Source organism: Mesoplodon bidens (assembly GCF_964165515.1).
Source record: "Mesoplodon bidens genome assembly, chromosome: 15".
NCBI lineage: Eukaryota > Metazoa > Chordata > Mammalia > Artiodactyla > Ziphiidae > Mesoplodon > Mesoplodon bidens.
This window is the reverse complement of record NC_138171.1, coordinates 28,526,069-28,538,072: the sequence shown is the minus strand read 5'-3', so window position 1 is coordinate 28,538,072 and position 12,004 is coordinate 28,526,069. Positions and strand designations below refer to the sequence as shown.

The window sequence follows — 12,004 nt, the reverse complement described above, 5'->3', positions numbered from 1 at the left end:
CAATGCTAAAAGGCCTCTGGGAAGCTTGCTTTATAATAAGTCCTTCTTAAGCAAATAGCACCTCCTCTATTTCCTACATATTATGAATAATGATGGCTAATATGTTTAGCCTTTACATTATGCTAAGCCCTCACACACATATATTATTCCTGCAACACCTTTCTTAAGAAGGGATTGTTATTGTCCCCATTTTGCAAATGAGGCAACAAAGGCTCAAAGATGACAAGTGACTTTGAAATGAAACACAGCCAGGAAGAGGCAGACCCAATTCTTGATCCAAAGTCAGGCTGACTTGAGGGCACACTGTGACAGCCATGCTCATCTCCCTTCCAGGATGCCAAGGACAGGGCCTGGAAAAGGTCATTAAGTCTTTGACAGGGTGATTACAGGAACTACTGCTCAGACACGAAAGCCGGAAACCTCTCCACCCAGGTTCTTCCTCTTACAACAGCAGCCTTGACTTGCGGTAGTGAAAATACTTCCCCAAATAGCCTTGGCCATGAGAAGCAGAAAAAGCCTTGCCCACAAATCTCACTTCAGACTCCAACACCGATCAGAGAACAGAATGGTGGCCAGTCTAGGAGACCACGGGAGGTACACTTTGCCCCCAGTGATATCCACCCCTACCCGCCTGGCTCATTCACCTCCCTGCTCCTTGCTGCTGGCACTACTCCTTGTCCTCTGGGGTGAGTAGGATCTGGGACAGAACAAGATCCACCCCTGGCTGATCCCACAGAGAGGTGTCGGAGGGGCTTGACCCCACCAAGATGGAGGGGGAGGGAGGAGCTGAGAACAGGGATGTTAAGCTTCCAGGCTCTGGGCTCATACCGCCGGGTTCTGGCTCAGACACTTGTATGCCTATCTACAAAGAACTGCTCTTTGGAGCCTTTCTCTAGGGGTACTGTATTAAATATAAAAATGGTGAGGCTCAGCCCAGGACCAGCTACATAATTTGCCCAGCCCTGTGAAAAATGAAAGTACAGGTCCTTTGTTCAAAAAGTATTAAGAGGGTTTCCCTGGTGGCGCAGTGGTTGAGAGTCCGCCTGCCGATGCAGGGGACACGGGTTCGTGACCCGGTCCGGGAGGATCCCACATGCAGCGGGGTGGCTGGGCCCGTGAGCCATGGCCGCTGAGCCTGTGCGTCCGGAGCCTGTGCTCTGCAACAGGAGAGGCCACAACAGTGAGAGGCCCGTGTACCACACACACACACACAAAAATATTAAGAGCTGCAATGAACATTTTGGTACATGACTCTTTTTGAATAATGGTTTTCTCAGGGTATATGACTGAGCCATAAAAAGAAACGAAATTGAGATATTTGTGAGGTGGGTGGACCTCTGTCATACAGAGTGAAGTAAGTCAGAAAGAGAAAAACAACATATAGCATACATATATGTATGCTAACACATATATATATATATGGAATCTAAGGAAAAAAATAATTAAATAAAAAATAAAAATAAATACATAAATAAAAGGCCATGAAGAACCTAAGGGTAAGATGGGAATAAAGACACAGACCTACTAGAGAATGGACTTGAGGATATGGGGAGGGGGAAGGGTAAGCTGTGACAAAGTGAGAGAGTGGCATGGACATATATACACTACCAAACGTAAAATAGCTAGCTAGTGGGAAGCAGCCGCATAGCACAGGGAGATCAGCTCGGTGGTTTGTGACCACCTAGAGGGGTGGGATAGGGAGGGTGGGAGGGAGGGAGACACAAGAGGGAAGAGATATGGGAACATATGTATATGTATAACTGATTCACTTTGTTATAAAGCAGAAACTAACACACCATTGTAAAGCAATTATACTCCAATAAAGACGTTAAAAAAAAGTATTAAGAATTTTAAGACAGCAGCAGTAGAGCATTAAGGCAATCATGAGGCCCATCTAAGCTTTGGGCTCTGTGCAACGATACAAATCAAACATCCATGAGCCAAAATGCGATTAATCCTAGGACCCACCTCTTTGTTTGGAGGATTCAATGAGATAATGTCTATAAATACCTGGCATGATGTAAAGATTTAATAGCTGTTGGCTATTATTATCATACCCATGTCTCCTCTAAGTCAGGATCAGGCTGATTTAGCTCCTGAGTTTTGGGCCTTCTGGGTACAACTCACCCTCTGAGCCCAGAACCCTCTGATCCACCAGACAATATGCATGGCTATCAGTGGGCTCATTCCACCACTTGCCCATGTGGGTCTCTGCCCCAAGCCCTAATGAGATCTCGATTCTTTTCATCACACCTAGGGTCCTCGAGAATTGTCACCCCCAAGAGAGGCCCCAGTGGGACCCTGGTGTGGAGTCAGACCTGGATGCTCCCTTGTTCACTGGCTGTGACTTGGGGCACCACTTCTCTTCTTCCAACTGGTTTTCTCGAGGAAAATGTGAAGGATAATTCTTTTTTTTTTAATTTTATTTATTTATTTATGACTGTGTTGGCTCTTCGTTTCTGTGCGAGGGTTTCTCCAGTTGCGGCAAGTGGGGGCCACTCCTCATCACGGTGCGCGGGCCTCTCACCATTGCGGCCTCTCTTGTTGCGGAGCACAGGCTCCAGACGTGCAGGCTCAGTAATTGTGGCTCACGGGGCTAGTTGCTCCACGGCATGTGGGATCTTCCCAGACCGGGGCACAAACCCGTGTCCCCCGCATTGGTAGGCAGATTCTCAACCATTGCGCCACCAGGGAAACCCCGTGAATCATAATTCTTATTAACTCATTTCACAAAGACTTTTGAGTGTCCATGACATGTTAGGCACTAGGTTAGGAAATCATATATCTAAACTAACTTGGATAAAATATATTCAAAATATTTTTGAAAAATATTGATTTCTATCATGCTTCCAAAAGGGAACCCCTCAACAGGAATCATGAAAAACCAGAGCATGCAGATGGGAAATGGGTGGAAAGGAATCCCAGAGCTGTGGGAAAGGGACTGGTCCAACTCCACAGCCAAGGTAGAGACAAAGCACCGAGGACAATTCCCAAAGTCCATGTGACAACACAGAAGGAGAATCAAGAAAGGGAGAGAGAGAGGGGTGTGGGGCACAGGGCCTTATTCCAGGCTCCAGTTTCCTCCCTGCTATTTCACTTCCCCAGACTCACCCTAACTGGGATAAGAACCATGAGACTTTCTGAGCCCCCATCTCCTCCCACTGCCTCTTCTCCATTAGTTCTCCCTTTCTCATCACACACAGAAGCTTCATCTTCATAAATTTTTAAACAGCTTTATTGAGGTATAATTGACATACAATAAACTGTACATATTTAAGGTGTACAATTTGACAAGTTTTGTGGGCATTGGACATTTCACACTTGTGAACTTATTACCAAGATAATCAAGATGAGGAATACATCAAACACCTATAAAAGTTTCCTTGTGATTCATCCTGTCCACTCCTCCTCCTCCCCAGGCAGCAGCTTATCTGCTTCCCATCACTATAGAGTAGTCTGCATTTTCTAGAACTTTATACAACAAACATCATACAGTATATACTCCTGTTTGCCTGGCTTCTTTTACTCATTGTAATTATTCTGAGATTCATTCATATTGTTGCACATATCAATAGTCATTTCTAGCTACTGTATGGATAAACCACAATTTGTTTTTCCACTAACCTATTGATAGACATTTGGGTTGTTCGCAGTTTGGGGCTATTACAAAGAAAGCATCTATGAACATTCATATAAAAGTCTTTGTGTGAACATACACTTTCATTTCTCTTGGGAAAATACCTAGGAATAAAATGACTGGATCATATGGTAGGTGATTGTTTAACTTTTTAAGACACTGCCAAAGTGTTTTCCAAAGTAGTTGTACCACTTTACATTTTCATCATCAGTGTAGGAGGATAACATTTCCCCCACATCCTTGCCAACACTTGGTATAGTCAGCCTTTTCAATTTTAGTCGTTCTAAAAGGTGTGTAGTGATATCTGATTGTAGTTTTAATTTTCATTTCTCTACTGTGTAATGATGTTGAATATCTTTCATGTGCATTTTTTTGATGAGGGTCTGTTCAGCTCCCATTTTTAAATTGTGTTTCTTATTATTGAGTTTTGAGAATTCTTTGTATATTCTGGTTACAAACCTTTTATCAGATGTATGCTTTGCAAAGATTTGTTCCTACTCTGTAGCTTGTCTTTTCTTCTTTCACAAGTGTCTTTTGAACTCCTTTTAAGAGTTCTTAATTTTTATTTATCAATTTGTTCTTTTATTGATCAAGATTTTGGTGTTGTATCTAAATATATGGTAGAATTCACCAGTGAAGCTATCTGGACTTAGAGTTTTCTTTGTGGGAAGGTTTTTTAAACAAATTAAATGTTTTAAATAGATAGAAACATCTGTTTATCTCTTCTTGAGGTAGCTTTGGTAGTTTGTGATTTTCAAGAAATTTGTTTGTGCTGTCAAGTATATTTAACCATGAAACTTGTTAATAACAATGCCTAATTATCCTTTTAATATCTGTAAAATCTGTACTGGTGTCACTGCTCTCATTCCTGATACCTATCTATGACTGTCACACACTCTCTTTCTCTTTCTCTCACTCTCCTTTTCTCCTTATTCAGAAGGGCTAGAGATGTATTAGTTTTAATGATTTTCTCAAAGATTTCATTCTTGTTGATTTTCTCTATTGTTTTCGGTTTTCTATTTTATTGATTTTCACTCAGATCTTTGTAGTTTCCTTTCTTTTATTTACTTTTGATTTAATTTGCTCTTTTTTTCTATTTTAAGATGAAACTACAGTCATTCATTTAAGTCTTTTCTTCTTTCCTAAATAAGCATTTAATGCTAAAATATCCACCAGCTTAAGCAGCATGCCACCAACTTTAATGTTGTGTTTTCGTTTTCATTCAGATGAAAATACTTCCTAATTTCCCTTTTATTTTGTCTTTGACTCGTGTGTTATTTAGTTTTCAAACATCTGAAGTTTTCCAGGCATCTGTCTGTTACTGATTCTACTAATTTAATTCCATTGTGGTCAAAGTTCATGCTTTCATGACTTGAATTCCTTTAAATTTATTGAGACTTTTTTATGACTCAGAACATGCACTATCTTTGTAAATGTTCCTTGTACAATTGAAAGTAACTGTATATCCTGCTATTTGGGGATACAATTTTCTGTAAATATCAACTAAACTAAGTTGTTGATAGTATTTTTAAATCTTCTGTATTCTTTCTGATTTTCTGCCTACTTGTTCTATCAACTATTGAATAAGGATATTGAAATCTCAGACTGTAACTGTGGATTTGCCTGTTTCTCCCTGCAGTTCTGTTGGTTTTTGTTTCATATACTTTCAAGTTCTGTTATTAGGTGCATAAATGTTTGGGGGTTTTATGTCTTCTTGATTATTTTACCCCTTTATCATTATCAAATGGCATTCTTTATTCCTGGAGATATTTTTTGCTTCAAAATCTACTTTATCTGATATTAATATAGCCACTCCAGCTTTTGATTAGTGTTAGTATGATATATCTGTTTCCATCGTTCTTCTTTTAACATATTTGCACCTTTATATTTAAAGTGGAGTTCTTGTAGGCAACATGTAGTTGAATATTACTTTTTTGTCTAATCTGACAACCTCTAACTACTAATGTTTAGACCATTTACATTTAAAGTAATTTTTGATATGATTAGGTCTAAATCTATTACTTTCTTATTTGTTCTACTTGTTCTTTGTTCCCTTTTTCCTCTTTTTCTGTTTTCATTTGGTAATTTAATATTTTTATAATGCTATTTTCTCTCCTTTATTGGCTTATTAGCTATAACTTTATTTTGAAAATTAGTGGTTGTTTTAGGGTTTATAATATACCTCTTTAATTTATCAACATCTACCTTAAGTGATATCATACCATTTCACACATAGTATAAGAACCTTATGATGGTATACTAACATTCTCCCCACACCAGCCTTTATTTTGTTATTGCCTTAACTTTACTTACACATGCATTATAAGCCTCACAATAGAACGTTATTCTATTTTATTATTTGGGGACCTTGCTTTCTAGATTTGCTAGGTGGGACCAGAGCACTTCTCTCTAGGTAGAGTACTCCCTTCTGTGTAGTCTACCCATTGCCCTGTCGATCATGAGGTTTTCCAGTTTTACAGGTGGGAGCAGGCATCATTCTCAGCCCTGTGCTGAGTGATGGGCACAGTTTAGCACATCCATGTGAGGAAACTACCTGAGGCCAGGGGAAGAACCACTAGAAAGAATTAGAGAGAACAAGGTCTGACTGACTCAAATAGTGGTGTTTGGGGGTGGGTGTTTGCTGAAAACTTCCTGGAACTAAGGACAAATGAAATTCCTAGGATTGAATGTGGGGTGTCACTTGGTCACAGCTGTGAGGCAGTTCTTAATGGCTAATGGCACATGCCTAGCTGAAGATGGGGGGAAATGAATTTAGAATTCCACAACCCTTTCCCAGATCCTGTTAGAAGGGAATGTTTGCTTCATTCTACTCCCCTACCTCACTCCCAACTGAGAAACACCGTGATACAAACTTAAGTCTTGGAATGAGACCACGTTATTCCCAAGGCCTGATGGAAGCACAGATGAAGGGAAACTCGGGGCCCAAAGCTGATGACCTTGTAGTGAGCAGAATCTTGAGGCAGTTGACCTGAGTCCAAATCCTCGCCATGACACCTACTGAATGCATGGTTCCCCTCAGGTTTCTGCACCTCCCTGAGCATTAGTTTTCTCTCAGAAATGGAGAACCTCACAGAGCTCTTGGAGGGAGTACCTGAGTTGCTGTTCATAACCCAGGTGTAGAAGAACTTCCATGGGAGGGCTTGGCCTTCCTTCTCTGTGCCCAGTCTCAAGCCAAACTCCATAGTTCAACCTATCTTCTTCTTATAAGGTCACCAGTTATATTGGGTTAGGACCCACCTATGTGACCTAATTTTAACTTAATCACCTATTTAAAGACCCTATCTCCAAATGAAATCTCATTCTGAGGTACTGGGAGTTAGGACTTCAGTATATGAATTTGTGGGGGAGGCAAAATTCAGCCCAATTAGCAGTGATCCTGGGAAAGCTACCTAACTGTTCCTGGGTTCTCAATGTCTTCTGTTGTAAGATGGGGATGATGCTGCCAGCCTCTAAGGAGTGTTGGAGGAATAAATGAGATAATACATGCATTGCCTGGCACATGGTGAGCACTCAAGTGCCATCTATTACTCATAAGTAATCCATTTAATAGCCCTGCTCTCTCTCTCTCTCTCCAGCCAGCTGCCTCATCTCCTCTTTTACTTCCCTCTCCAACAACACCCTTCAAGTGTTCTAAGCAATTGTTCTTGACCAGCTGATGGCTGGTTTATGTTAAGTTTGCCTCTTAGGGCTTCAAGTCCCTCCAGCCCAGCACAAGGCCTTGCTTCCTCTGTTGCAGGAGCTTCTGAGCAGAGCAAGGGGGGTAAGTGGCAGGTCCTGCAGCCTGAGGGCCCCATGCTGGTGGCAGAAGGTGAGACACTCCTGCTGAGGTGTACAGTAGTCGGCTCCTGCACTGATGACATGATAAAATGGGTCAAGGTGAGCAACAAGGACCAGCAGGAAATTTATAACTTCAAACATGGCTTCTTCCCCGGGGTGATGCCCATGATCCAGAAGACACTGGAACCACTTAATTGTGACTATTCCATCTACATCCACAATGTCACCATGAAACATGCTGGAACCTACCACTGTGTGAGACTTGATGGCTTGAGTGAGCGCTCAGGAAAGAAGCTGGATGAGGGCACCTCTGTGCTTGTGAAGAGTGAGTATCAGGCCCTGCAGGTCATAGCATTCTGCTCTGATCTATCTCCCTGCATCAGTCACCTTTATCCACAATCATGCTGCACACACAAATTCTCAGTGGCATATAACAATTAGTATGTCTCACTCACACATTTACAGGCAGCTGGGGTGGTTCTGTTCTACATGTCTCATTCCAGGGCCCAGACTGGTCAGAGTACATATTTCTCATGGAGATGGCAGAAGCACAAGAGGGCAAGTCCCAGCACCCTAAGCACATTTCAAGCTTCTACTCATATAATGTCTGCTAACAGCCCATTGGCTAAAGCAAGTCACATGGCTAAGGTCAAAGTTAAGAGACAAGGAAGTGTACCTGGCCACCATGAATCCACAGCAAGAGTATGGATGTGCCACACTATCAGAGGAAAGTCAAGAACTGGGGCTGATCATTTAATCCCCAAGTAACCACTCATACTATCTATAAGTCCACCATTGGTGACCTGGACACCCAAATCCTGGGTCTGTCATTCAGTAGAAATGTGTTCTTAAATTAGTCACTTCAGCTCTATCTCCTTCAAGTGCTTAACTTGCAAAATAGGCAACAAAATTCCTACTTCAAGGGATATTCAGGTGATGAAATAGAAGAATTGATGTTTGTGAAACCCCCGTAAACCACTGACATGGAGGGTATCCATGTACGTTTGTTGGGGTGGGGGGGGTTAATTTTAACTTAATGCAAGCATTTCAGGAAGTCTTCTCTGACTCCTTCCAAGCTTCTCTTAGTCCCGCAGTCCTCTGGGTTTCCAACCTCAGGGGGATTTTCTGGACCATCTCCACCCACAGACTGAGAACTTCTCCAGGGCAGGACATTTGTGGGTCTTAGCAAGCTTCCTTTTCCCCAATCCTAGCATCAGCACATCGTAGGTACTGAGAATTCCTTTACTGGGTGAATCAATTAGTGAATAACAAGGGAATGCGGGAGGGAGTGACTGAGTGAAGAAAACAGGGGAAGGAAAGGGAGGGTAGATATGAGGGAGGAAATGATTGGACTGTGGAGGGAGAGAAGGAACAACAAAGTCCTCTCTTTGGCTGCAGAAGCTGGGGACCCAGAGCCAGACCTCTGGATCATCCAACCCCAGGAGCTGGTGTTGGCAACCACTGGAGACACTGTCGTCCTGAACTGCACGGTGCTTGGAGATGGTCCCCCCGGTCCCATCAGGTGGTTTCGGGGAGCTGGTCTGAGCCGGGAGGCCGTTTACAATTTTAGAGGCATCTCCTACCCCAATGTGACGGCAGTCCGGGCTTCCAACAATGATTTCAGCATTCTTCTGTGTGACATCTCCACTGAGTATGCAGGCACTTATTACTGTGTAAAGTTTCAGAGGAAACCCAACAGGCAGTACCTATCTGGACAGGGCACCAGGCTGAGAGTCAAAGGTGAGACAGGTGGTTTAGGAGATGTTGGGGGAGAGGGGGAGGTGGTCCACAAGGAAAATTTCATCATGTCCCAAACAAGCTAGCTCTTCTTAGCCTCAAGGCCTTTACATAAGCTATTCCCTCTGCCTGGAATGCTTTCTCCTTTTCTACGGAGAACTTCTACTCATCCTTCAAGGCCCAGCACAAATAGCCCCTCCTCTGTGAAATCTTCTCCTTCTCCCAGGCAGAGTTAATTTATTCCCATTCTGGGCTCCACAGAATTTTTTATAGACTGTTAATGATTCAACAAACATCTATTGCATGCCTGTTGACTACTCTACACTGTACTAGGTGCTGCAGACACTGCAATGAAGCAAGCATTGTCCCTACCCCAGAGAGGCTCATGCAGGTCTAACTAGTCCTTCATAGTTACAGGGCTTGACTTCTAGCCCCCATCCCAGGCAGAAACTGGCAGACTTATCTCAGGGACCCCAGCTCCTAACACAGGGACTCAAGAAGTGGAGTGATAGAAAGAAAGAGGAGTGTGAGACCACTTCTCTCCCTTGCAGCAAAGCACACTTCTCTCCAAGAGTCAGAATTCACCAATGAACGTGCAGCCAAGGTATTTCCATCAGGTGAGTGTACCTATCTCCAGTGGCACTAACCAGGCTCCCACAGGTAAGGGGGGCCAGAGATGGCTTGGCCATGGGAAGGGTGCAGTTCCAGACTTCTAGGGCCCTTCTGCCACTAAGACAGTTCCCAGGACTCCATCTCAGCTGCAGAACCAGAACCCAGAGAACCACATTAAAGCTCAATCAAAGGAAAGACTTTCTAACAGTCAGTGCTAACTGTTCAGTGGGCACTATTGCTTACGAGGTGATGAGCTCCCCGTGATTCAGAGCAAGGCTACACTATGAAGCTGTGCATAACAGTGCTGAAGAACATGGCTTTGTAGCCAGGCTTCCTGGATTGAGCCCCTTTCTAGCTGTGGGATTATGGACAGGTTGCCTTACTCCTTGAATCTCTGGTGCCCTGCTCTGTGATCTAGGGGGAAGAAGGGAGATAAGAAACAGAGAACCTACCTCGTGGGGTTATGTACAGATCCAATGGGGCCACATGTGTCAAGTGCCCAGAACTGTGCCTGTCACATCACCTCAAGGTACACTCAAGGGCACTTGATAACTGGGGCAAACTTGGAATAGAGGTGACCAGGTTAGCTTCCCTGATGCTCAGCCCTGTTCCTGCCATTCTTGGGAGCCAAACCACTTGGTCGCATCACTACTTTGACACATGTAGACCTGAACAAATCACTTCCCCACTCTGGATCTGTCTCCTTATCTATACAAGCTGGATTGCTATCCTACCTTGCAAGATTAGCTTGAGGATTATATAAGGTAATTAGGAAGTGCTTAGCTCAGGGCCTGGGACAGAGGTAGAGGTAGGGGGCTTCCCTGGTGGCGCAGTGGTTGAGAGTCCGCCTGCCGACGCAGGGAACACGGGTTCGTGCCCCGGTCCGGGAAGATCCCACATGCCGCGGAGCGGCTGGGCCCGTGAGCCATGGCCGCTGAGCCTGCGGTCCGGAGCCTGTGCTCCGCAACGGGAGAGGCCACAACAGGGAGAGGCCCATGTACTGCAAAAAAAAAAAAAAAAAAAAGGTAGAGGTAGGATATTGGGCAAAGGCTCTTCGAGCCTGGGACAGGGGGATGGGAGGTCTTTGATCTCTTCCAGGGTAAAAAGGATGAGGCCCCAGAGGTTATACAGAAGCTTGACCCAACTGCACCATAGAGGCACTGAGGTGTGGGGTGTTGGGGGCTCAGCTGGGGTCCTTCCTGAGCTTTCCTCTCTGTCCCCCAGGCCTCCTGTCTGTGCTCACTCTTGCGGTCCTGGGGCTGAAAGCAGTGACCTTGGCTGCACTCCTGCTGGCCCTGGCTGCCCACCGGAGGAACCCTTGACAAGAAGATGTCAAAAATTCAGGCCCAGCAGAGCTGTGCTCATCTTGGCATGGGGCATGGGGTATGGATGACTGGTCAGCCCTAGAGTGGGTCCTCTAAGAGAGGGCCAGGGACTCCCCAGTCATTCCTCTGCCTCCAATTCCAGCCTCCAGTTGCCCTCAGGCCTCATGAAGAACTCCAGATTCCCTACACCCGATTTCCTTTCACCTGGCGAAATTCCCCATTTGGCACTGGGCTCCCCTCTGATTTGCCGTCCTCTCTCTTCTCAGCCTGTTCAAGCCCTCCTTGTCCTTCAAGGCCTTGCCCGGGTCTCTCCTCGAGGCCCTTGCTCCTGCTGCAGCCCCTTCTGGAGGGCTTGCCCCCTTGCTCCCCACTCCACATTTTCTCTTCCTTCAAGATGCAGCTCAGAGTCCTTCCCAGAAGGTTTCCCTGAGTGTCTCTGAGCCCAACCAGACTACCTGTGCCCCTCCATCTACATCCTTCCTTCCTCCTTTCCTGCCTTCTTTCCTTCTCCCCTGTGGCTGACTTGTGTGGCTGTAACAGTTAGAATGCAGGTTTGGCAAGTTTAACAAAACTCTTAAATAACAGTGGCTCAAATCAGAAGAAAGTTGGTTTCTCTAGTAATATTCCAGTATAAGCTGGCCAGGCAATTCGGGACTCCCTGGTATTGAGACCCAGGATTCCTTGGTCTTATTGTTACCAGGTCCATATCCCAGGCAGAAAGACCAGGGAAAGAAGTAGTGAAGGGGAGAATGACACTTCCCTTCAAGGTCACAGCTGGGAATTTGCCCACATCACCTCTCATTGGCTGGAATGTGGTCACGTGGTCACACCTAGCTGCAAGGAAGTCTAGGAAATGTAGTCTTTATTCTAGCAAGGTGTGCCCAGCTAAAATCTG

At 44.6% G+C, this 12,004-nt stretch overlaps 1 protein-coding gene across 1 annotated transcript; it reads left to right on the top strand.

Annotated features, from left to right (window-relative positions):
* Positions 1–565: 565 nt before the first annotated feature.
* SIRPB2 (signal regulatory protein beta 2) lies at positions 566–11,713 on the top strand (the record flags this gene model as incomplete). The annotated part of the gene is made up of 5 exons (XM_081256711.1): positions 566–686; positions 7,395–7,760; positions 8,834–9,175; positions 9,724–9,789; positions 11,009–11,713. 5 exons carry the CDS (start codon positions 566–568, stop codon positions 11,104–11,106), a joined length of 993 nt encoding a protein of 330 aa, XP_081112837.1. The 3' UTR covers positions 11,107–11,713.
* Positions 11,714–12,004: the final 291 nt, after the last annotated feature.